Consider the following 26,213-nt stretch of genomic DNA (forward strand, 5'->3'; position numbering starts at 1 on the left):
ATGGCTGGTTGTCTGCAAAGTTCCCAACTTTGTAAAAAGTCAGCATTTTTAAAATGCTTGCTTGTGACATTTTCTTTCAGTCTCTGTTTTTCCTCAATAGATGCAGACCCATTTGCTCACCTCTATCACCACAGATCTGGACCTAATGAAGACAACATTATCATTGCTAACAATGGGATCAGGGTTCCTTTTGGGAGGTCTGTGTATCTGGACCCTGTGAATGACCTGGTAACAGAAGTGCAGCCTGGTGACCGCTGTCACATCACAGTTTTGGACAATGACCCGCTGGCCCAGAGACCTGGAATGCTCACTCCTAAAAAGTTCCCCTGTTCATTTGGACTGGATGAAGTGAAATACACTCATTTCGGATCTCGAAGCCCCAGCAAGGATCGTGTGAAGCTGCAGCTTCGTTATGACTCTCAGATGGACACAGTCATCATCCCATTCATGTTGGAAGTGGAGGTAGTTTTCCAACAGCTTGAGATCCTCACTAGGAATATGCCTCTTAATGTAGAAAAGCTCAATGGAGACAGCAACACTATTGACAAAAAGGGTCTGGAGTTTTCATTTGAGGACGGTGTCACACAGTGTAAGATCGCCACACTGGTTGGCGCTGGAGGACTTCCCAGGTATGGCACTCTTTTGAATAACCCCACCAATGGCCAAATGATTGACTGTGATGAGTTTGTAAAACTAGGTATTCGCTATAAGCACACAGCTAAAACCAATTCACCAAACAGAGACTACATCCCAATGATGGTAGAGCTGCAGGATAATGAAGGCAACACCATAATGCAAGAGCATTTTCAAATGATGGTGAGAATCAGAGAGGGTACAGAGAATACTGCTCCTAAACCCAGCTTTGTCGCCATGATGATGATGGAGGTCGATCAGTTTGTAATGACAGCTATTACAAGTGACATGCTGTCTGCTGAAGATATTGAATCTGACCTTGATGATTTAATCTTCAACATTACGTCACCTCTGAGCCCTCAGCAAGGCTATATCATCAGCACAGATGATCAGAACCTGCCCATTACCTCCTTCTACCAGAGAGATGTTAAAGATCTTAAAATAGCTTATAAACCACCTTCAGAGGACTCACAAGTAGAGAGGATTTTCCAGCTAGAGTTTGAAGTTGTTGACACTGATGGTGCTGTGTCTGACACTTTTGCTTTTATGATTGTGGTGAAGCCTATGAATACATTGGCTCCTGTGGCGACCAAAAATACAGGGCAGCTACTGTTTGAAGGCCAGTCCCGAGCGCTCTCCAGTGCCCAGAATTTAGAGATTAGTGATGAGGATAACCTAGAAGATGTGAGAATCAGTGTTGTTGATGGTTTAAAACATGGAGACCTGACCGTGCTCGGGGCTCACAGGAAATTCTTTACACCTGCCGATCTAGACGCTGGCGTTGTGGTGTACCAGCACGATGGCAGCGATACCTATAGTGACAACATTATTTTTAGAATGACTGATGGCAGTAATGAAGTGGAGTTTTTGTTCCCAATCACTATTGCTCCCACTGACGATGAGCCACCTATTATCAATGCTAACACCGGCCTGGTGCTGTTTAAGAATGAAGTTATGCAGATCTCCCCCTTCATCCTGAGTGCATCTGACATTGACTCAGAAGACTCCACAATTAAGTTTATCTTAGAAATACCCTACTCCACTGTTGGGGAACTTCTGCTGAGGCAAGTGGAGCCTCCCTCTGACCCGTCTCTCTGGACTTTCAGTGAGACAGATGAGATGTTTGAGCAGGTGGTGACTGAATGGTTTCAGCAGGACATCCTTGATGGAAAGCTATTCTATCGCCATACTGGACCCCACAGCACCACCACTGTGATTGATCAGTTTGTGTTTAGGGTCCAAGATGATAATGACCCTCCTAATCAATCAGGTGAGCACGTGTTCATCATCAAAATCCATCCTGTTGATGACCTTCCCCCAGAGCTTTTCCCAGGCACCACCCTTCACATGACAGTCCAGGAGTATGAACTTACATACTTCAAGAAGAAATTCTTGTGTTACACTGATTTAGACTCAGATGACAGGGACCTGAAGTACACAATCACCAAACCCCCAACGGACACTGATGAGAACAATCCAGCCCCCTTGGGTGAAATTGTATTGACTGACAGCCCTGACACTGTAATTACAGAGTTCACACAGGCTCAGGTTAATCACCACAAAGTAGCTTACAGACCTCCGGACCAAGAACTGGGCATCACTCCAAAAGTGGCCCAGTTCATATTTATGGTGGAAGACACAGCTGGTAACACAGCAAATGGACTGTTCACCATTTTTCTACAGCCAGTTGACAACAAACCCCCAGTTATCACCAACACAGGGTTCACTGTTTTGGAAAGGAGTACATATATCATCACTAGGAAGGAGCTGCATGCCACTGACACAGACACAGATGATGAAAATATCATCTTCACTGTTACCCAGATTCCTCTGTATGGACAGCTGCAATATTTGGGCATTGACATGTCAAATGGTGAAACCTTTGTACTTGAAGACATAGCAAATAGCCACCTAACTTATATCCACGGTGGACAGGAATCCCTCAGTGATGTTATCAAGCTTGATGTCAGTGATGGTTTCCACGAAGTACCCATCACTATCAAGATCACCATCGAACTAGTGGATGACGAGACCCCAACGATTATGCTTCCAGATGGCCTGCTCGGAGCCTCCATCGATGTGCTGGAAAATGGCGCAGCAGAGATTACAAGCAATGTCATTCAGGGCCGTGATGAAGACACAGATGACCTGAGGCTCACTTTTATTGTGGAAGAACCTCCAAAGATTGGGGAGATTCTGGTTAATGGTGCTCCAGCTGAGAGATTCACCCAAGAGGAGATTATCAATGGGGCCGTGGTGTATGCTCATACATCTGGTGAAATTGGACCAGTCAAAAAATATGACTCCTTCAATCTTACTCTGTCTGATATGTCAGATCAGTGGGTTGTTGGCGGAAACAAAGTCCAAGGTGTGACAGTTCACGTCACCATCCTTCCTGTTGATAGCATTCCGCCTATTGTCAGTGTTGGAGGACAGTTCGTTGTTGTGGAAGGGGAGAAAAATGTCATTACCCTGGACCATATCCAAGCGGAAGATATTGACACAGACAATGAGGATATCTTGTGCACCATCATTGTCCAACCAAAGTCTGGTTACGTAGAGAATATCTCCCCAGCTGCAGGCTCAGAGAAATCCAGGGCAGGGACTGCCATTACTGCTTTTAGCATTAAAGACATTGCCCTTGGTCATGTCTACTACGTCCAAAGCATCCACAAAGGTGTTGAACCTGTAGAAGATCATTTTACTTTCCGCTGCTCAGATGGTATAAACTTCTCTGAACGCCACTTCTTCCCTGTAGTCATTATTCCAGCTAACGATGAGAAGCCTGAGATTTTTATTCGTGAGTTTGTAGTAATGGAGGGTATGAGTCTGGCCATTGACACACCAATCCTTAATGCAGCTGATGCTGACATTCCCGGCGATGAGCTGCACTTTGAGATCATCAAAAACCCTAAGCATGGTAAAATTGTTCAGCAGCTCAGCACTGGCACCATCCCTGTACATAGATTCAACTTAGAACAGATCAAAGAGGCATCCAATATTGTGTATGAACATGATGACTCTGAAACCAAACAAGACAGCTTTGAAATCAGGCTCTCTGATGGGAAGCACAAAGTGGAGAAAACTGTTCTCATAATGGTTCTTCCTGTTGATGACGAAACTCCACGAATGGCTATAAATGATGGCCTTGATGTTGAGATTGGAGAAACAAAAGTGATCAGCAATAGAGTTTTAAAGGCAACAGATCTTGACTCTGAAGACAAAGATCTTACGTATGTTATTCGTTATGGTCCTGGCCAAGGCTACCTTCAACGGATCAGCAAGTTTGGTGATGTTTTAGGTAATATCACCCTAGGAATGAACTTCACGCAGGATGAAATTGACAAACAGCTAATCCAATACGTGCACACAGGCCAAGAAGGAATTCGTGACCTGGTGAAATTCGATGTTACAGATGGTATCAATCCCCTAATTGACCGTTACTTTTACATCAATATTGGAAGCATTGACATGGTCTTTCCAGATGTTATTAACAAAGGTGTGACTCTCAAGGAAGGAGGCAAAGTCACTCTTACCACTGACCTCCTTAGCACCACAGATATCAACAGTCCTGATGAATACCTCAGCTTTAGCATTACAAGAGCACCTAGTAGAGGTCACTTAGAGAGTACTGATCAGCCAGGAGTTCCCATTTCCACCTTCACCCAACTGCAACTTGCTGGCAACAAGATCTACTACATCCACACTTCTGATGATGAGATGAAAATGGACAGCTTTGAGTTTGAAGTGACAGATGGTTACAATCCTGTCTTCCGAACCTTCAGAGTGTCCATTACGGATGTAGATAATAAGAAACCTGTCCTGACTATAAACAAGTTGCTTGTGGAAGAGGGAGAAACTAAACTCATTACACCATTTGAGTTGACAGCTGAGGATCGAGACACGCCAGACAACCTGCTGCGCTTTATAGTCACCCAGGTGCCCGTGCATGGACAGCTGCTTTTCAACAATACCCAACCAATCACAACATTTACCAAGCAGGACCTGAATGAGAATCTTATCAGCTATAGGCACGATGGTACCGAGACCAATGAAGACAGCTTCTCCTTCACTGTCACAGATGGCACACACAGTGATTTTTATGTCTTTCCTGACACTGTCTACGAGACTCGCAAACCGCAAATGATGACCATTCACATCAACACAGTGGACAACGGAGTGCCCCAGATTGTGGTCAACAAGGCTGCAGCCTCACTGAAGGTCCTCCCAACAGGTCACCTGGGTTTTGTGATTACAAGCAAGACCCTTCGCTCGGAGGATCGCGATAGTCCCCAAAAGATCCTAAAATACATTGTGTCTCAGGCTCCTCTACATGGCTTTATCATGAACACCGCCCTGGGTAATGACAGCATCAAAACCTTCTCACAAGGTAAGTGTTACTCTGCATTAATCAATATTTTTACAGACTATAACTAGCTATAAAATTATTATGGTCAATGCAAGAAATGATCATTTCTGTGGGCATCTTAGCATTTATCAGCTCTCACGACTTACACATGGTCCTCAGCAGTAGTAGCCAGTTGTTTTTAGAAAAAAGAAAGCTCTGGTAAATCCACTGTAAGCTACTTACCTAGCACATGGTAAAGCATCTAGCAGCTAAAAAGCCAGATACCAAAATAGAGCTAAAGGGAGATTTAATATTGGATTTACATGCATCAGCTTGCCAGAAATACCCCTCTAAATGAGTGTTTATGTTGGTTCATATTTGCTAGACGTGAGAACAGGCAATATCTGTTAATATGTTAGATACATCAGCTTTACTAGGTGATAATATGACAGTGTTGTATTTGCAGCTTGCTCTGCGGCTCCCAAACAGTCAAAAGGATAAGTTATTACTGCACATGGTTGATCAGCATGTAAAGTTCATAATAAATAAAATAGAGAAAATAATAAACTTTGATAAACAAAATGACTTTTTGAATTAGTTCAAGTCACAGATTTGTGTGACTAGTAGTAGATGACAGGCACCTTAAGTTTAAATGTAAGAACAAATAAGATGCCATGTGTCTATATTAACATCTATATAACATTTGTTTCTGTATTTGTCACACAAACAGCTGATATCAATGACATGAAGATCTGTTATGTGCTGCTGGATGGGAGCAACGCCACAAGTGATATCTTCTACTTCACAGTTGAGGACAATGGTAGGAACCTTTGCCACTTCTTAATAATCTAATACTTGTGTGCAGTGACACCAAACTGGGGCCCACGACCAAGAATAATTTTCCTGACAGCTTTCCTCAGACTTTGTCTTTTAATGGCTTCTTAAAAATGAAGCTTCCTGCTCTCTGTGCTTCCTTCAAGTGTTTGCATCACAAAGACTTAAGGTATTTGGCCATGACTGACACCCAGTATAGAGCTACCATCTCTTTTCGCCCCACTGGAAAGGGCAGCAGGTTTAAAGGACAGGGGTCAAAGGGGACTTAAGCCAAACACTAAGTGTGGGTTGGTAGAAGTAAAAGAGGTGGGACAACCACATGCTCTACTTTATTGTTGATGAACAATAGGGTTCTTTCCCTCAGGGTGCTTCTCAGACCTTTCAGATGTCCCTTTTCATTGTCCCGCTTGAAGTGACGGTGTGGAATGTGCAAAGGTATGCATGATGAGATATTGAGTTTATGCTTTTTTCATGGAGTTGGGCTGATAAAAGACATGTTTTGCTTCTTTATGTGTCCAGTTACTAGTTTGTGAGCATGTGAAAGGTGAAAATAAAACATTTAAACAATGCTGGGAATTTCTGCAGAAAGATTAAAAGAAAGGATTCACAGTTGTATTTCATGTTTTCCATTTTACAACTTGAACAGAACAGTAGGGTAGATTTTTTTATTACCTTACTTAATATTGCTAAGTACTTCTTATATAGTCATATGAGATTCCCCGTTAAAATACAATACCTACACATATGACATGACATTCTGTTGATCTTCCCAGTTTTAAATCTCTGTGATCAAGTTCTAATCATGCATATCCTAAAGAATCCTCCTAAATGAACCGGATATACGTAGTACATTTACATATAAACTCTGTGGCTTGTCACTGACTCTTCTGGCAAAGGAAATATAGCAAATGCAAACCAATACAATTGAACAGGTATTCTTGCTATTTTAGTATCAGCTATAAAACTAAAAACAACATTTGGGAAAGCAATCAATTAAGCAATTATTATATATTATAATTATGTTTAAGGGCCATGTTAGAGATAATACCACCATAACTACCAGGGCAGGATCAGACGGGTGGTTTTTTTTTCGCAATTACAGTTTTCTATCAGCAAAGTTTTTATCAAGCGTTATCTTCAACCGAATGTCTACAATTAGACGTTTCCCCAGACTGCAAGTGATCCAAATAATCATTTATTTTTAATGAGGCTCAATAGCTCAGTTGAAATGAATGGAGCTATTATTTTTCTAAAATCTAAAGTGTACACCTATATTATGTACCCTACATTTCAGACCTAATAATATTGCCAGGAGCACAGACGGTTGCCATTTGTGTCTTTAAGTGCAGGTTGAATCACAGGAAGGCAGCACAAGAGCTTCAATTAGCTCAAGAGTCATTCTTTCCAGCTTTGTTTAAGCTTCCAGTCATCTCATTTCAACAAGTGTGCAGTGATGCAGCCTGTGGAATAAAACAAAACCACAGATTGGCATGATAACAGTTCAAAGGGCACAGACAGTTCTTCAACATACATGTAATTAATAGCATACAAATAAATTATTCCACACAGCAGTGCTGGAGAGACTTTGGTGAACATAGGTTCACCTGCACACTCACCACTGAAATAGTTCATTCACACAAAAACAAATACATGCCTGAGAGAAGCCCAGTTGGAAGCTAAAAGTGAGATGAGCCAACAGGTGAATCACTAATGTGAAGTGCTGAAGAGGTGACTGTTGGGGTAGAACATGGACATGTAGGGACATGTAGGTGGAGAGCATGCTGATGGTCACCCTGATCTGCTAATAAATCAAGTAGATGAGCTGCTTGTGTGAAAGGCAAAACTATGGGTCATTAGAGACCTGCAAGATAAACTATTTACTGTAAATTCTCGGAATATTTTGGACAGTTTGAATTTAATGAAACTGCACAAAAGTTAATTAGAATTCATAATATCTTAATCAAATTAGTTTGATACTTTACTTGTGTTTGCTTTACCTTACTTTACTAGACTACTAAACACTGTGTTTCTACATGAGAACTGACGACAGCAAAGTAGGTTCTTGTGTTAAAACGCAGCTTCAGTGTGAGGAAACACTCCTCAGATGCAATGATATAGGGCAGCTGCTTAAGGGTGTTAGCAGCCTTTAAAAAGTGCCTGCCACTACATGCACTCCACACGTGCGTCGTCACAACTGGGTCAAGAATACACGCACATATTTTCAGGGAGTAGTGTAGCTGTTTGGTCATATAGGCTTTATAGGCTCAAATGTTGCCAGCATGCATGTAATTGTACGTGTCCATATCTGCAGATAGAATCCATTCAAACATCTTAATCAGAGACTGTAATGTGTGAAGTAGTAACAGCATCATAGGCAAGGCACAAGCGAAGTATGTCTGCTCTAACTGTGTGGTCTTGTGTGTCTTAGTAAGAGGTCAGGAGTGAACATAATGTTTTATGCCAGGAGTCTGGCGGTGTGGATATGCTGGTCAGTGGTTAAATTCCAAACTCTGGGAAGAAAGTTAGCTCTGTCAAGTCAGGACACATCAGGTGGTATTTTAAACTTCTCAACTCAGTGCAGAAGAGTGTCAAAGATACATAAATCCTTCACAGTTGAAATACTGAAATCAGAATCACCATGTACACCTGTATGTATGTGTATTATGAGAGACGAATACAGTAGAGCTAAGGAAAAAAGAGCTAAGGATGCAATGAGGATGTACTGTCTGTTAACAGTTTGTAGGGGCTGTGTTGAGATAAAGATATTTAATAACCTCAGTATCTGTAGTGTGTGTATAGACTGTAAAGACAAAATTAATGCACATGGCAAAAGGCTAAAAGCATAATCAGCATTAGAATACATTCACATCACACATTATCTAAGCAAAAATGTTTTGGTTTGTTTTTCAATTGATGATTTAAGTGCTTATAACTCAACTAGTCAACTCAGCGCTAGACAGAGTTGAAGGAATGATGATTAATGGGCTTTTTGTGCTTATTTTGCAACTATGAAAAATCTCCTGCTGTGTTTCAATTGGAAAAAGCAATAACCTGCAGAGAGCCGCCCTGGTCAGAAACACCCTACAGCCATTCAAAGACTGGGATACTGAGGCAATAAATACTTGTTTTTACAAGTGGATACACAGCTTGCAGATATTGTTGCCCATCAGTGACCCACCCAGTGAGCCACAGGCTGAGAGGAAACCTTTATTTCCCGTCAGATGTGCAGGGACATGTGTTTGTTCGGAAGATGTGTAGGACTGGTACAATATGTATGTGTCAGATCTGCAGACTTTGGTGTGTAATGATCACTTAGTCATTTATTCTCACCATTTGGTGTCATATCAGGCTTCAGTTTCAGTATTAGTCAAATTCACCCGATTGAGAAATTAGAAGAAAGAGAAGGGGAACAGAGATACTGCATGCAAATCATCACTCCCTGTGCTTTTACCAATAGCAACAATATAGACTCCAACAGGACCCCAGTGGGTTGAGTGTTATGTGATCATTTAGAGCCAGGAGAGGAATGCACTTCCTTGGAGACTCCAGACTCCAGGGCCACAGACAGAGCAGGGCCTGGAAGTGAAGCGGTATCCCGAGCAGACAGGTGTGTACGTGAGAAGGAAGGCTCCAGGGGGATCCCCTTTCAAAGCCCTCCGTAACCCCACTCCAAGTCTAGAGAAATCTTACCCAATCTCAGATAGCCCAGCCCGATAACTCGCAGACTTCCACTGCGAAGGTGCTCCTCCGGTGGGGCACTTTGCCACAGGTGCACCACCACAAAGAAAGAAAACATTAACAAGGAAAAACAGTAAAATGCTTGTATGATTCTGTGTATTACTGATTAATTTTTTATTGTGCTGCAGGGTTGTGTGGTCACTGGCACAGCCATGTTACACCTCCACTTCCTAACTGTGTTTTGAGATCTTACATGTCGCCAGTGTCAACAGTCACCAGGAGATTTACTGGCTACTGGTGCCACAGTCTGGGCCCCCTGTGACTAGAGGAAACTGAGTCCTCTCAGTTCCCCTCCACAACACCCCACTCTGTTCTCTCCTCGAAGGCCCCTTCAAGATATCGCTGTTATTTTCTTGTTGTCTATTCGTCATCTCATTTTCTGTCCGTTCTTTATTCCTCTTCAGTTTTGCCTATGTTCTTTATTAATGAACCACAGTATTACTTCATTCTCTGTCTCTCTCTCTCTCATCTTGTCCTTTTTCTTCAAACTTGATTTATTATGCTCAGGGGGCTCTTGGGGCGGGGAGCTATGATGTATGGCTACTGCGGTTATTCTTATCTTCTCTCATATGGCTGTCTCATAAGCTGCGCTGCACCGTGCCAAGCTGTCATTCAGTTACTCGGTGTCATTTCCTTTTTAGCCACACTAGCTGCATGGCTCTAGTGATGCCGGTGTTGTTTGCTTTAGATTTGGTACAGACCTCTACGGTGCTCCAGAGGACGTAGCCTCCTTATTTTATTGACCTCGACACCTGAGGTTATCTCTTGTGGTTTTGAGTGAAATGCGTTAACAACAACTGGCTGCTGAAGTGTCATGAAAGACGTTCTTCCATGAGTTGAGTTCCTGTGCGTGTAGGACATCAAATAAAATAAAATATATTTTAATTCATCATCATTTCATGCTGCTGACTAACACAATGGAGATTAACACAATGATTACTGTGTCACTTTGGATCAGAGAGCTGACTGAGTGAGTGCTTTGTGAATCTAAATGAATCATGCAAGTCCTGTATGGACACAATCTGGATGTGTTTAAGTGTGAATGCAGTCTGTTTAATCTATGTTATACTGGACTGGTCAAAGGAATTCCAGTAAAATAATGAGCTTGGGTCTGGATTTGATTTCAAGATAGTTTTGTGTCAAAGTCTGTGCTGCCATGGACGTTTTGGTCTGTATGTGTTCTTACAGCCTTATCCATCACTCTACACATAACAATTTGGTGAAAGATGATAATTCCATACAACATTTGTTATGTTATTAGATTTCTTCAAAATGCTGCAAGCATCTGTGTCACCATACCAAGTGTGGCAATCAAATGTCAAAGCAGCTCTCAGCCCCTGTCAAATTATGATTTGCAACTTCCTGCAGAGATCATGTCACAGTTTTTAACAGTGGTGGTAATTTAACCACTGTAATGTGACATTTTACAGCAAATGCTGCCACTTTCTGAAAGGAAAGATTCAAGTTATTCATACATTTAATTATGCAGCATTTTCAACATGAGCATAAAGAGGAAACTAAGTTATACCTTTATTAAAAGGTGAAGAATAAGGATGCAGAAAGGGGCTGTTTACATCAGCTTTTGACATGATTTTATAGAACTTGAAAAGTGCTGTTATATTTAAAAACCAAGCATAGCTGACAGGAACACCCCCAGTATTTATATAAACAGGATGATTAATGAGGAAACGCAGTAATGGCAGTGCTTGTCATTTGATGAGGATATTCTTAGAAGGTTGCAAGTCCTTGCATCACGTTGGTGAACGTCAAAGCCTCACATTGACCCACTGCCTCTATGTATGGTACAGGCTGTGTAAATATGAGCTGATGAAGAATGTGCTGTCGAAGGACGCAGGTGAATCTCTAATGCCCAAGAATGATTTGCCGTTGCTTTGCTGATACAGGTTATTGGAGACTTTAAATTTCATGAAAGCACTTATTTTTTCTCTCATGCGCTACCTTAATCCAAAACATGTATTTCACAGTTTACACTTGATCTTGATTTGGTTTTACACTTTGATTCTGCACCTAAATAACCGGCATGTGTCACTTTGTAAAGCAAATACTATGTGACTGTAAATGTGACTTAAATGTGCGCTAAAATAACTCATGCAGCTCATATTCAGGGTGTGTAGATCCAGGTATTCAGACAGGACCTGTTTTAGGACCTTAGTCACTCAGGTCCTAAAACAGAAAACATGCTTCTTTACTATTCCTTTCCAAGCAATTAGCATCAATCATACCAAAGCTAATTTATTAAATAGCTGCCAACAGAGATGCTTAGAAATGTGTGAGGCCTATAAAACTTTTCATCCCAGCAGAACTTATGATGAGCTAATAAAAACGTGAGCTGAGCCAGGCGGCTGCTGGTCTAATATAGTATGTGTGTCATAATAACAAATAAGAAATTACACCATTAAACATATTTAAATTCATTTTAGAGCTACTATTTGGACTTCTGTGTTTGCATTTACCAAGTCTCTTTCTCCCAACCACTCGTATCTTCCTCTGTAGCTCTACACAGAATCAAGCTTCTTGATTACTTCTTGATTTATTGAGGCTCATGGCATCGCCTGCCTCAGTGTCTGACAGCATGTACAAAAGGCAGAGAAAGGCAGATTCCCTTCTCCCACACTGGTGTGAACAATGTCAGGGCAAGCAGGGAGGCATGCCATGGTGGTAGAGCTGGCCCACCCAGACTGTGGCCTGCTGTCTCTCTCAGTTGTTCAACCCTTAAGCGAACAAAGCCGACACAGGGACCAAGGGGAACATGGAGTGGGAGGAGGGTCTGCAAAGTACATCTGTCACTCTGCTCCACACTCTGGGAATCTGGCGGGAAGGAAAGTTCTGTGGAACAGAGATGGGCAAAGACAGATAGATATTTTCTATGATGGTACAGTGAAGGTTGAGGAAGGTGTAGGAGAAAAGAGAACGATAACAACATGGCACTCTTAACAACAGTGGACCAATGTAATTTGCTGTACTACTAGTAGAACATGGAAAAGCACCAGTCGACCACGTTGTCTTATAAAACTTGAGTGCACAAGACAAGATAACGAATGTCATTTACTGACATCTCATCAGTCTTTTGACTATATGATTCATTTATTCATTTCAGAGGCATATTTGCCTTTTAATTATATAGATGTGTGTAATTTCAAGTTCAAGGTTCATTATTCACCTTGTAAGTGAAATCAGTTGATGCCACAAGATGCAGTTTTGAAAAACTGAATGATATAAGGTGCTTGAACACATTGCAGTACTGTAGCATGGTATGATGGTATGTTGGCAAGATATCCAACCCCTTCATACACCACAATACACCTGTGGCGCCGTGTGTATGTGTCAGGTCAAACGGTGAGAGACATGTAAAGGTAGCGCTTTGTAGTAACCATCTGTGTAGTAAACTCAAATACTGTGATGTGCAAAATCAGAGTTCAATTAAATCAGAATTTGAACACAAAGCACATTGTTTTATTGCGGTAGAGGTATCAGGTTGATTCAGAACAACATAGTCTTGCAGCCTATAAAATATCAATGGTGGCTGTGTTCTGGTCTCATTCATAAAAACTTCATTGTTTTACTCTGTGTAACTTTGCAGAAACATAAAGCTGCCTGATTGTTCAATGCCAAGACAGAGGCAGCTTTTTCTTGGCCATGTTCATTTGATAATCCTTGATGATAGCCACTGACTAAGCTTCTCATCATATCAGGTCGAAATAGCACTCGCTGCCAGGACGCACCTTCTCCAGCACAGCAACCATCTGTTAATTGAAGCTTGTCAAAGACTTTCTTTTTACATCAGGATGAAATGAGGGTATTTTTTTGTGGATAAAAGGATTTCATTCTTTCTTGAGTGCAGACTGAGCAAACATCTAAGCAGTGAAGGTATGTCTATTGTGGAGAATTCAGGGACTCTAGTTTCTACACGCGTCTAAAATAAGTTAATATATTTACTTTATCAACACAAAAAACAGACATAATACGTTTCCGGTGTGTTTAGCCATGACTGTTGGAAACCTGAGCATATAGTATGGTTGAGCATCCTCCGTGTTGTCTGCTCTTAAATAGAAAAAAAAAAGGGCTTTCATGTGTTTTTAGTCCCATCATCCCATTGACCAGAGAATTAATTGTAAAAGATGGGACTTTATCTTTTCCTCTTTCCAGAAAATCCACTCATCTGTTCAAGCTGAACTCGCTTCTGCCTCTTGGAGAGTGTAGTTTGTCCCTGTTGTGATTCAGCCTGGCTTCAGTGTTGACATGTGGGTGTTAGGAAGTGGCCCCCTTTCCCATCCTGACTACCCAGACTCAACCCCCCATTGTTTTCATTCTCCCCAGTCATACTGCATAAACTCTGCACGGTTTTTCTTCCTCACTGAAGCAAAACTGAGCTCAATGCCGGTTTATTGTGTGGACAGGAGCCACTTGTGCAAACATACCTGACACATATCACACCAAGCAATACATCATTCATTTTCAAATATATCAAACACCGTAACTGTCGTAACAAACTGCAGCATATTTTCTCTGACTTGATGAAGTTCCCGAACTTCTCTAAGTGTTTTGAGTAGAGGTAGGTCAACAGGGCCATTGTCAGAGTGACCAGCCATGCAAGACTGAAGAGAGGCAACCCTCTCTAACCTCCCTGAGTTAGAGTCCACTGGGACTGACCCATTTCACATCACAAGTCACAGGTCACCAGACTCGTCCCACTAACTTTTGTTTTAAAAAAAAAAAAACATTCACATCACCCAGGAGAACCCTTAATCTTAAATATCTCTGAAGGAGTCAGTATCAAGTCAGTGACCAACACTGAGCTGACAGTTTGAGGGATTACATGAGTCATGAGGTAGTATGGATTAGGAACAGGATTGGGTCTGTATTTGTGGATCAGTTTTGTTCTGATGTGCGTCTTACAATCACATAAGCAGATGATGAGAGTTGAGAAGAGAATAAGAGAGAACACAGGGTGGACGAGACTGAGAGGAAACAGGAGGAAAAAAGCAACTCTTCTTGAAGCTCAGTGAAGTGAGCTTTAGGGAAGCCCTGGTATTAAGTTATCGTGTTTCCCCTTCCAAAATGAAAATGCTCTCTTGATTCCTTTTATCCTGGAGACCGATTGCAGTTTATATGCCTCGCTGGCTCCTAATATGCTTTCTTTATTGTACTGTGGAGGTCTTTCAAATAAAGTCCTGGTGCATTAACCGTTTTATTTCTCTTTAGGTGGAAACAAACTAAAACCTCAGCCTTTCCGGCTCAACTGGTCCTGGATCTCCCTGGAGCGGGAGTATTACTTAGTGGACGAGGACGCCAAATTCTTAGAAGTTATACTGAAGCGCAGAGGCTACCTGGGGGAAACCTCTTTCGTCAGTAAGTGTTGATGATCATTTTTCTTTAACAGAGCCACAGCTTCTGAAGCATTTGTGACGCTGATAAGCTGACATGCTGGATGATAATAGATGCCTCCATTACACTGACAATTCAACAAAGAATTACTTTCGATTCAAACAGTTCCCTTAGACTTTATTATGTTATTTATGTGCCATTTCAAAGGGCAGCCCTGCCATAAAACATCAACATATCCCCCTCATATATAATGTGTGCAGATTCCTTTAAGGCTGCAGCATGTCCTCAGTTTACCCCTGTAGTTAAACAGAGGGAACCTTCAAAACCAACAACCCCAGAGGTTTAAATCTTTTGTTTTCTTGTTTAAGTGGTGCACCACGTCCTCCTGTCTGTGAACAAAGTCTGATTGAGAGTACATTTAACCTTTTGTTGAAAAGGCCACAAGTAAATGTCAATGGAGTGGGTGGTATTTGACACTTGAATGTTGTAGATTTATAGTAATATTGTTTAATATATAAAGACTTTAACACTTTAAAGAAGTATAGGACATACAAAAGAACAAATGAGCTAATACATAACAACATTACAGACTTAAGGAGGAAGTTCAGTATTGCTCTCTAAGATGCTTAAACCAGCTTTTATGTCAAATCTCAAAATGTACACATCCTTTTGTCATAGGCATTGGCACAAAGGATGGCACCGCCAAGACTGATAAGGACTTCCGTGGTAAATCCCAGAAACAGGTCCAGTTCAACCCTGGCCAGACCACAGCTACCTGGAAAGTGAAGATCTTCACAGACCAGGAGTTTGAGACCTCAGAGACCTTTGAGATCCAGTTGTCAGACCCAGTCATGGCCGTGCTGGAGTTTCCAGACACTGCAACAGTGGAGATTGTGGATCCAGGAGATGGTAGGAATCAAATGACAGTCATTTGAACAAAGTTTTACCACCAACACGTCCCTTTTCTTCCATGATCCATGATCACTCGTCTTTTTTGCTCCTCTTCCAAAACAGAATCGACCGTGTTCATCCCTCAGGCTGAGTTCAGGATTGAGGAGGATATTGGGGAGCTGTTAGTGCCGGTGCGGCGCTCAGGAGATGCTAGCCAGGAACTCATGGTTGTTTGTTACACTCAGCAAGGTGAGATGAAATAAATTTCACATAGTTAAATTAAATATATGAATCAATAATGAACACCCAGCTATATATGGGTGTGTTTTCCTGTTTCCTTAACACTGTAAAGAATGATTTGAAATTACATTTTTACCCATTATCTTCTTTCTATTCCCATAATTCCTCAGCCACGGCCACCGGCACCATACCCAGCACTGTCCTGTCTTACTCTGATTACATCACCCGACCAGAAGATCACACCAGCGTTCTGCGTTTCGATAAGGATGAGCGTGAGAAACTCTGTCGCATCATTATTATTGATGACTCCCTGTATGAGGAGGAGGAGAGCTTCAATGTCAGCCTCAGCATGCCCATGGGTGGCCAGCTGGGCGCCAACTTCCCGACCACAAAGGTCACCATATTGGCAGACAGTGATGATGGTGAGTGAAGTGTTTGTTCACCTGATAAACTGAAACGAGTAAATCATTATTAATACTCTATATATTTAGGTTCTACACACAGACATGTAAAAATATGCTAGATTTGTTAAATAGTAGAGCTGAATAACATCAACAAAATCACACAGGGAACAGTGGCACACACACTTTTTACTCTTTGGAAACAAGAAGCTCCCATTTCTGCTAAAGCTGCTTCTTTCTTTGGCTTTGAGTCATTGGGTATTTAAAAAATGTGGGATTAAAGACGGGCTAACCTAGAGGGTTTTGGGAGCAGGTGTTGGTGATCCTGTTGCCCAGTGTCCCTTTGATGCTCTATTTTGCCATTTTAATATCTGCTCGCCATTAATCCGCCAAAGGTGCACAGACGGCAGCATAACCACAGTCTCCAAAACAAAAGCCTTGGATACTGTACTTGTCTTAATGGCTTTACAGTATTTTCTGGCCCATTGCCCTTTCCATGCCTGAGTGTATCTTCTGTGTTTACAGTCTGCTTCAGTCATCCCCCGTGCTCGGACAGACTGTCTAAGTGTTAGAAACATGATAACAATAGACAGGTGTTGAGATGAACAATGGCTGTCTCAGTGGATGTTGCTCTGCTGTGTCTGACAGATGAAAGACTTTAGACTCTAAACCTTGCCGTGTTCCTCAAGCGACCCCCATCCTCATTGGCATTCAGAGGAGCTCTCGGGGGAAACAGAGGGCATCCCTTTGTCTGCAGAGACCAAAAGACAGGTGGTGGAGAGAGACACTATTGTGCAGGGAATCCAAATGATTGGCATGTTTTTACTATTTTCCTGAGTTTCAGAGCGTTCAGTGCAAGATGGCAAAAGATATTAGACTTAAAACATTTACATTTTAACTTAAAAATACAGGGCAAGTCTTTAATTTGATTTAACCAAAAAAAAAAAACACACTTCTTATATTCCTCCTTTAACTTCTTGAGTTCCTTCTTGAATTTCTTTTGTAGCCAAACTCATCTACTCATATTCCTTCTCTCCACCTTTCACAAAAGGCGACTTTCCTACACTTGCTTGCTGTAGTGACAGCCGTGCTCGCATCCCTCCCTGGCAGTTTGACACAGGAGTGCAATTTAACTTTATGTATAAACAGTCTGTGTGCATTCCCAGACATGTGAAGAGACAAGAGAAGACTCCTTCGTGTAAACCTCTATTGTGGTTCCACGTCTTGGTGGGTCCTGAAGCAACACCCCACCATAAATTTGTGTGTGTTGTGTGTGTGTATATGTGTCTATGTGTGTGTTAAACCTGTCATCTGTCTGCCTGAGTAAACTTGAAGTTTGGACTCTCGCCAGCCTCAAGCCTCTATTGTTTTCTATTTGTCTGGCTCTTCCTCCCACTGATCTGTAGGGTTGCCATGTTGGCACTCATTTCCCCTTCTCATCCATCTAAATATATGTCTTGATGGGTTACCAGAATTCCTTCCTCCAGTATCAGATACCTGTTGCAGCATCACTTTAACTCTACATAAACCCAAGATCTGCCAATTTGGATTTATTCACCAAGCAACACTTTCACATAAGTAAATAAAATATATCTTTAGTTGTTCGGACTACATGCACGAGACCACATAACAAACTCTCTTCACCCCTTTTCTGTCTTTTATAAAAGTTTATAGTCCAACAAAAGCTTTAGCACACCTCTATCAGATGATCTTTAAGAGCACTGACTGGACAGAGTGTGGTGAAAACAAGCTTTATACACAAGTGGAGAAAGATGAATGGACAATGTGCTGAGTTCTTGCCCCTCTGCCTTTGCAAAGTGGACGGTTGCCTCTCTGTCTCTGCCACCCTTCTCCATTGTGCTTATCAGCTGCTCTATCATCAGGACATCCCTTCCCTCATGCATCATTTTGTGTGCACACACAAGCACACGCCTTATTCTTCAGGTGTATGCTCAACCCTCTGGCGCTGTGCTCAGACAGAGCTGTCTGGATTTAGATAAGTGGAGGAGGAAGGTGGAAAGAGGGCAGGATGAGAGGGATGACAGCTCCCTTCCTGTGCTGAGTCAAAAATGAAGGCGTTTGCTCAGATATTCAAGCCAATCTGTCCCTGGATTTGATCACAAAGTAACAAAATGTGCAGTGTAAATATTTCTGTGTACTTACAAATTACTTTTCTACTTTTCCAAACCTCACAGAACCCTCACTGTACTTTGGGGAACTTGACTATGTTGTGGATGAGAGTTCAGGCTACGTTGAGGTGAAGGTCTGGAGGACAGGGACCGACCTGTCCAAGACGGCTACTGTCACTGTCCGCTCCAGGAAGAGTGAGCCTGTCTCTGCAGAAGGTATAACCAGGAGGAGTTTGACAGACTAATAATTCATAATTAATAATTCAGACATGATGTTGTGTTACAGTTTTACCATGTGGCTTTCTCTCCTTCTGGCAGCTGGACTGGACTACGTCGGCATAAGTCGCAACCTAGACTTCGCTCCAGGAGTGACAATGCAGACATTTAGAGTGACAATCCTGGATGACCTGGGTCAGCCAGAACTCGAGGGCCCTGAGACTTTTGACCTTGTTCTACGGATGCCTATGAATGCTGTGTTAGGAGAACCAAGCAAGACCACCATCACCATCAATGATACTGTCACTGACGGTGAGTTTTGCTAATTAACTGCTAATAGAACATATTGTGACGTATGTAATACTGTAATACTGATGCTTTATAATGAAATAGACTCACCTGACACTTCACTTCTGTCTTTACAGTGCCTAAAGTTCAGTTTAAGGAAGGCAGCTACAAGTTGGATGAGGCTGATGGGGAGGTAAAAGCTATCGTGTACCGCAGTGGAGACATCAGCCTGAGGTCTACGGTGCGCTGTTACACTCGGCAGGGCTCTGCTCAGGTCATGATGGACTACAGTGAAAGGCCCAACACTGATGCATCAATCATCACTTTCCTGCCAGGTGAGACATCTCTATCCCTCTTAATCACTCTATTCTCCGACACCCTGCAGCATTTCAGAATCAGCTTTATGTTGTATGTTTACACATTCGAGGAATCTGACTTTGATTTCTAGTAGCTCTCAGTGTACATGTACACTGAAGATACACAGACTAACAACAAGCATGAACATGCATTAACAAGGCTGGAGAGGGTAACTAAAAACATGTGACAATTACATACAAAGAAGTAAAAACAGATACAAATATGTGATTAGATAAAAGATAATTGAGCGCCTAACATAATAAGTAGCTTTAAATTACAGTATATATAATGTATGTATATGTATGTAACAGTTTATCGAAGTGATGGCATGTGGAAAAAAATGTTCTTGTGGAGTTGCACTGGTTGTTCAGATGTACAGTTATCTGTAAATTTTATTCTTCAATTCCTCCCCAGGTGACACTGAGAAGCCGTGTGTGGTTAGTCTAATGGATGACTCCATCCATGAAGAGGACGAGGAGTTCCGCCTTGTCCTGGGAACTCCAAAGAGCAAGTCTCCTTATGGAGCCTCTATTGGGGATCAGAAGGAAGTGCTGATCACCATCACAGATGAGAAAGACAGTAAGTGGCATAAAAATAGTATAAGTATAACATGAACCAAAACATGCATACAACATTAATTAGACAGCAGTAACTTATAAATGAGAGCAAAGGGTCTAACTAATGTTGATAAGCAACTTACTTACAAATTACTCTCACCTCTATTAAAACCAACCGCCGGGCTAAGCTCTTCATTCATAATCTTAATGGCTAAAAGTAATAAGCAGAATATTGATGCAAATAAGTAAAAAGTCATCTGGATCATAGAGACTTTGAGTTTGAAACTTTTCTTACACTTTCCTCTTCCTGTTCTAGAGCCCATCATCCGTTTCTCTGAGATCAAGTACAGTGTACGCGAACCCCAAGTCAAAGGAGATGTGGCACTAGTGAAGATTCCCATCCTGCGTGTTGGAGACACCTCGAAGGTCTCAGTGGTGAGAGTGCACACCAAGGACGGCTCTGCAACCTCAGGAGAGGACTATAACCCACTGTCAGAAGGTAAGAACCTGGCTCAGTTGCTACAAAGCAGCTTGCACAGAGACATATATATTCTTACATTTTCATCTTTATTTCTAAGATGTTGAATTCAAGGAGGGCGAGAAGGAGCACTCTGTGGAGATTGAGATCCTGTATGATGGTCAGAGAGAGATGCGAGAAGCCTTCACCGTACACATGAAGGCTGATGATAACATGGTGGCTGAAATACAGGTGAGGCAGTGACCACACAGCAAAGACACACATATCATCGTGTATGAACTAGCAGCCAGTCCTGTACGTGCACACAGACAGTACTGTAAATCTACACACATGAGCATGCGCCCTGTCATGTTGCTCTGTGTTAAAATAGCCTCACAGCAGCTGGCATTGCTGTCAGCACGCCTACACCACAGAGTCTTATAAAAAGCTTCTCCCTCTGGAATGAGATGCTGAGGGTAATGTCCCAGCAGAGTTTAACAGTAGATGAACCTATAAACAGAACTGAAACATTCTACCCATATACTCCACATCAGGCATGCACTGCTCACGTGACAAAAATAGTTTTCCCTCTGCCTAAATCATTTTGTGCTTACTGGTTTTACTGTTGATGAAAGAGTGATTTATTGAGTTATTAAGTTTCTTTTTAATTGAATCTGGTTCTCTTCCCCATCAATGCAAAAAGTGTAACAAATATGATCAGATTCAAGTGAATTTAAAAGCATAAAATGCCAAATTTAGTTAGTCCACTAATGGCCACTGAGTTAAAAAAAACATTCTGCTGCCACCAATATGTGAAATGTTTTATATGTATGCGTGTATTTACCATGTAGCTAACTTAGATTTGGCAGCATTTACCAATATAAGAAAATGGTAAATTGGTGAACCCGACCACCATCCACTTGCCTTGAGTCACCACTGACAGAGGCTGATGAGGCTCATTCTTAATGTTGATCTGTTGTTGATGTTGACAACCTGCTAATCACACCTTTCTGTTTTTTGCTAGATGAACAAGGCCATTGTGTACATTGAGGAGATGGACAGTGTGGCAGACGTTACCTTCCCTGCGGTGCCTCAGGTGGTTTCCCTGCTGATGTATGACGACACAGCTAAAGCCAAAGACAAGCCCCACCCGCCCAACGGATACCCTGTTGTGTGTGTGACGGTGAGCTTCAAAAATCCACTGGCATTAGTGTTAGTCAATTAAAAGTGGAAGGAGACGTCAAATCACCGTCTGTTTTGCTCCCTCTTACAGGCCTGCAACCCTAAGTACCACGACTTTGATAAGACAGGTTCTATCTGCTCTGCGGAGAACATCAATGACACGCTCACCCAGTACCGTTGGCTGGTCAGCGCCCCTACCGGATCAGATGGAGTCACCAGCCCATTAAGGGAGGTGGACACCAACACCTTCTTCACCAACACCAAGTCCATCACCTTGGACTCAATCTACTTCCAGGCTGGTTCCCGGGTTCAGTGTGCAGCCAGAGCCTTTAATGCCAATGGAGATGCGGGCCTAGAACTGTCCAGCCCTATTGTGGTGATCAGCAAGGAGGAGGGTGAGTGGACGGCAGAAGTGATTTAGATTTGTCCTGGTTATGGACTTAAATGGTTTAACTGACTATAATTCTTTGCAGGTATGTGTCAGCCTCGTATCCCAGGTACAGTTGGAGCCGAACCCTTCTCTGCTAAGATCCGATACACAGGCCCAGATGACCCAGACTTCCCCAACCTCATCAAACTGACTGTCAACATGCCTCACATGGACGGTGAGCAGTCACAACCCTTAATATGTGGCCATTATTGTTTGTTCATCTCAACTAGAACCTGCACAATTCTCATCTTGTGTCACAACAACAAGCTTTTCCCTCTCAACAGGTATGTTGCCAGTGATTTCCACAAGACCTCTGTCTAACTTTGAGCTCACCCTGAGTCCTGATGGCACCCGTGTGGGCAATCACCGCTGCTCCAACTTGCTGGACTTTAACGAGATCCAAACAGGCCATGGCTTCATCACAGACGCAACAAAGAACCCTGAAATCATTGGCGAGACTTCACCCTATCAGTACAATGTGATCATGCGTTCAGCAAACTCTCTGCGCTTCTACAGAAACCTGAACTTAGAGGCCTGCCTCTGGGAGTTCACCAGCTACTACGACATGTCAGAGCTGCTGAATGATTGTGGAGGCTCCATAGGCACTGATGGACAGGTAGAAAACACAAACAGCAACAGTAAAAACTAAAGAGAAGCAAAGTGTTACTCCAACACTTCTCTACGCATCTGAACTCATCCTCAGGTACACGATCCTCTACAATGACTTCTTTCCTGCCTCTGTAGGTGCTGAACCTTGTCCAGTCCTTCGTCACCCTGCGCGTTCCTCTCTTTGTGTCCTACATCTTTCACTCCCCTGTGGCCGTGGGAGGCTGGCAACACTTTGACCTGCAGTCAGAGCTCAAACTCACCTTCGTGTATGACACAGCTATTCTGTGGCAGGATGGCATTGGCAGCCCTCCAGAAGCCGAATTACAAGGTATGTTCTCAGGCCAATGCTGCTCCCTGCCGGTGCAAACAGATCATTAAAGGACAACTGCAATCCTAGGTTTACTCAGAAAGTACCCTTAAACTACTCTGTTCTCACAGGAGCTATGTACCCCACCAGTATGCGGATAAATGAGGAGGGCCGTCTGGTGGTCTACTTCAAGACTGAGGCTCGTTTCAGGGGCCAGTTTGTTATGTCTCATCCAGGTAAGAGAGCGGCGCCCACATGTACACACACATACTGTGAGTTTATCTTGTGTGGTCACTCTATACAAGCAGCGTCATATTGGATTACCCAAAGGACCATATCCTTCAGCTATTTCTGGAGTTTCACATTAGGGGTTCTTCCTGTGTGAAAGTGCCAGAGGTCATTCCAGCAAATGTCAAAATGACCCTGCAGCGTTTACAGTTAGGAAACAAGTGGCAAAAACAATGCAAAGGGCCACTCTAAAAATAAAAAAGGTAGACACCGTTCCTTGTTTGGATTTGGACATATGTGAATGATTGTGTTTGTTTTTCAGGAACCACTGTGTCATCCATGGTGATGTGTGCTGACCACCCAGGGCTGACGTTCACTCTTGCCCTGGTCAGGACTGATCCCACATACAACCAGCCCATGCAGCAGTGGAGTTTTGTCTCAGACTTTGCTGTAGGTCACCATTTCAATCAAAATGTTCCTGCTGCTGTAAAGTGACAAACTTAATTCAAAGTACTAAGGTTAATCCTACATTTCTGTGTGTCTTCTAGGTGCGAGACTACTCTGGGACCTACACAGTGAAGTTGGTTCCCTGTATTGCTTCCCCCAATGGCGAGTTCAGCATTCCTCCAGTCTGCCACCCAAGAGAGCCTCTAACCTTTGACATTGACATACGTTTCCAGCAGGTTAGCCTGGATGTTCTGACATATCTGTCTGAATTCATAATAGTTAGAACACAGATTCATTCATAGTTTTTTTTTTGTAGTTTTAAATAGATATGCTCTGTGTATTTTAACATTTGTCCTGTGCTCCAGGTGAGTGACCCAGTAGCAGCTGAGTTTAGCCTCAACACTCAGATGTTCCTGCTGTCTAAGAAGGAGTTGTGGTTGTCTGACGGCTCCATGGGCTTCGGGGAAGGGACTGATTCTGCTTTCTCTGAAGGTACTACAGCGTCGCCATCTAGTGGTTAGAAGTAACGCTGAGGATTACTACTCCCTAATGGATACCGTGTTGAAATCCCTCACACCATTTCTCATCTGTCCTTTGCTTCAGGCTCCTTGATCTTTGGCCGTGTGATGGTAGACCCGGTCCAGAATCTGGGGGACTCCTTCTCCTGCAGCATTGAAAAAGTCTTCCTCTGCACAGGAGCAGATGGCTACGTTCCTAAATACAACCCCACCAACAAGGAGTATGGCTGCCTGGCTGATGCACCTTCCCTCCTTTACAGATTCAAAATCCTGGTAAGATTTATTAAATCCACAAAGGACAGTTCTTCAGTGTTGAGAAGTAGATCTCTCTCTTCTGATTTATGTGTGTGTTGCTCTACAGGACAAGGCCCAGCCAGAGACTCAAGCTTCATCATTTGGTGGTGTTGCTTTTAAGGCCACACTGGCTCAAGACACACCTGAAGCTCTGCCCTTGGTCAGACAACCAGGATCAGATGGCTTCTCGCTGTCTTCATCTCCACTTTTCCAGGTCTTGATAAACATAAACTACATTTTATTATTTTTTAACTAGACACAAAAATAGAGCTGGCTCAAATACCTTTGTTTTGCAGGTGGCTGCTGGTCGGGAATGGTTCATCCACACCATCTACACAGTCCGCTCCAGAGAAAATGCCAACCGCAACATTGGCAAGCGCAGCGTGGAATACCTCCATCACAGCATATCCTCTGCTGAGCAGCCTCTGACCTCTCGCCAGCGCCGTGCTGCCCCTGCCTCCTCTGGCCCTGCTGTGGCCCAAGACATTGGTGTTGAAAACAACAGGGGCACCAACATCCAGCACATTGCCTTGGACAGATCGGACCGCATGGTGGTGAGCCAACGCGAACCCTGGACCCCTAACCGTGACCCTCATCTGGAGCGTCCCCTGCTGGGGAGCTCTGGTAGAGAGCCAGCTGACAGCTCAACCCTGCCCATGTTAGTGGGCCTTGCAGGTCTGATCCTCCTCATCTGCCTCATCGCCACCATCGTCATCCTGCTGTTGCGGCGCAAGAAGAGGGAAAAGACGGCCCAGTTCCCTCCTTACACCACCTCCTCCTCTTCAGCCTACAGTGGCTACAGCCACAGTCCAGCAGGCATGTGGAGCAGTTCAGACAGCTCTGAGGTCTAGATGTGAACCCCCCTCCACCTCAAAACCCCTGCCCCTACTAAAAAGACTACGATAGTCTCCTCCTCCACCATTGTGCCTTTAATGCCCAACTCGTGTAGCACTGAATAGCCCAGAACAACCTGTGGACAGCACAATAGGTCAGTGCCTGGGGCCCACATGCAGAGGAAGCACCAGAGTTTCCTGATGCTTACAGATCTCTGATGATGATTAGTTCTTGCTGTAATGTACTGTAGGTTTTTGCCTTTTTTTTGCAGCCAATTGTGAATGATGGATGAAAGTAGAGACCCTGAAATAATCACCAGCTTCAGTAGTTGCCAAGTTGTAAATGATCCCTCTTTATCTAATGTTTGCAGATGCATGAAAATCCCAGTTTAGTAAATGAATTTATTTCAAGTAAATGACAACCATTTTAAAATCTCCTGAAATAATTTCCTATTTCTCATTTAAAGCTAACTAGCTTACCATGTTTTTATTATTGTAATTCACTATGTTCATTGTTTTGTTTTGTGGGGATTAGAGCAAAACTGAATGTTATGTTGATGCTGATGAATGATAATGTGTTGAGTATATCTGAGTTAACCATACCGCTGGTGTCACTGAAAGGGACTGTAAATGTTCTGTCTTGAGGATGCAGATAATTACATTTTCAGGTGACATCTGATGCAAAAATATCTGAGAATGTCAGTGGGTCTATGAAAAAACTTAACGCCCTTGTGAAACTTGAAAAAATCTGAACTCTTCATTTTCTAGTGTGTTGATCAAGTCCTAAAAAAAGTGCAGCATCAGAAACAATTATTCTTTTACAGTGATAGTATATTTTCATGTGCCACTTCTTTTATGGCTTATGAGCCGTGTCCATTTCAAACGTTTTGATGTTTGTACACTTTACCGGCCAAATACAAATGTCCTTTT

The 26,213-nt window shown here is 42.7% G+C and overlaps 1 protein-coding gene across 3 annotated transcripts; it reads left to right on the top strand.

The window, feature by feature from the left end:
- frem3 (Fras1 related extracellular matrix 3) lies at positions 1-26,119 on the top strand. Of its 3 annotated transcripts, XM_026359891.1 has the most exons (25): positions 1-5,023; positions 5,712-5,801; positions 14,777-14,923; positions 15,578-15,808; positions 15,914-16,039; positions 16,201-16,452; positions 18,627-18,776; positions 18,879-19,088; positions 19,202-19,399; positions 19,836-20,000; positions 20,295-20,477; positions 20,557-20,687; positions 21,460-21,618; positions 21,709-22,012; positions 22,091-22,222; positions 22,332-22,663; positions 22,792-22,984; positions 23,095-23,199; positions 23,455-23,463; positions 23,514-23,641; positions 23,740-23,874; positions 24,004-24,130; positions 24,242-24,429; positions 24,518-24,664; positions 24,747-26,119. In XM_026359891.1, the coding sequence occupies exons 1-25, from the start codon at positions 1-3 to the stop codon at positions 25,299-25,301; spliced, it is 9,420 nt and encodes a 3,139-aa protein (XP_026215676.1). In that variant the 3' UTR covers positions 25,302-26,119. The 3 variants fall into 3 exon arrangements, with proteins under 3 accessions (XP_026215676.1, XP_026215675.1, XP_026215674.1); XM_026359890.1 differs by lacking the exon at positions 23,455-23,463 and having other exon boundaries at positions 22,792-22,996; positions 23,098-23,199; XM_026359889.1 differs by lacking the exon at positions 23,455-23,463.
- The last annotated feature ends 94 nt before the right edge of the window (positions 26,120-26,213 follow it).

The sequence above is a fragment of the Anabas testudineus genome, chromosome 1 (assembly GCF_900324465.2).
Source record: "Anabas testudineus chromosome 1, fAnaTes1.2, whole genome shotgun sequence".
Classification (NCBI taxonomy): domain Eukaryota; kingdom Metazoa; phylum Chordata; class Actinopteri; order Anabantiformes; family Anabantidae; genus Anabas; species Anabas testudineus.

Bases quoted from the DNA above. Each gene is read 5' to 3' on its own strand.
- frem3 (XM_026359890.1), top strand. From the start codon at position 1: ATGGCTGGTTGTCTGCAAAGTTCCCAACTTTGTAAAAAGTCAGCATTT. The intron at 14,924-15,577 runs GTAAGTGTTGAT...CTTTTGTCATAG, and splicing joins GGGGGAAACCTCTTTCGTCA to GCATTGGCACAAAGGATGGC. The intron at 20,688-21,459 runs GTGAGGCAGTGA...GTTTTTTGCTAG, and splicing joins ACATGGTGGCTGAAATACAG to ATGAACAAGGCCATTGTGTA.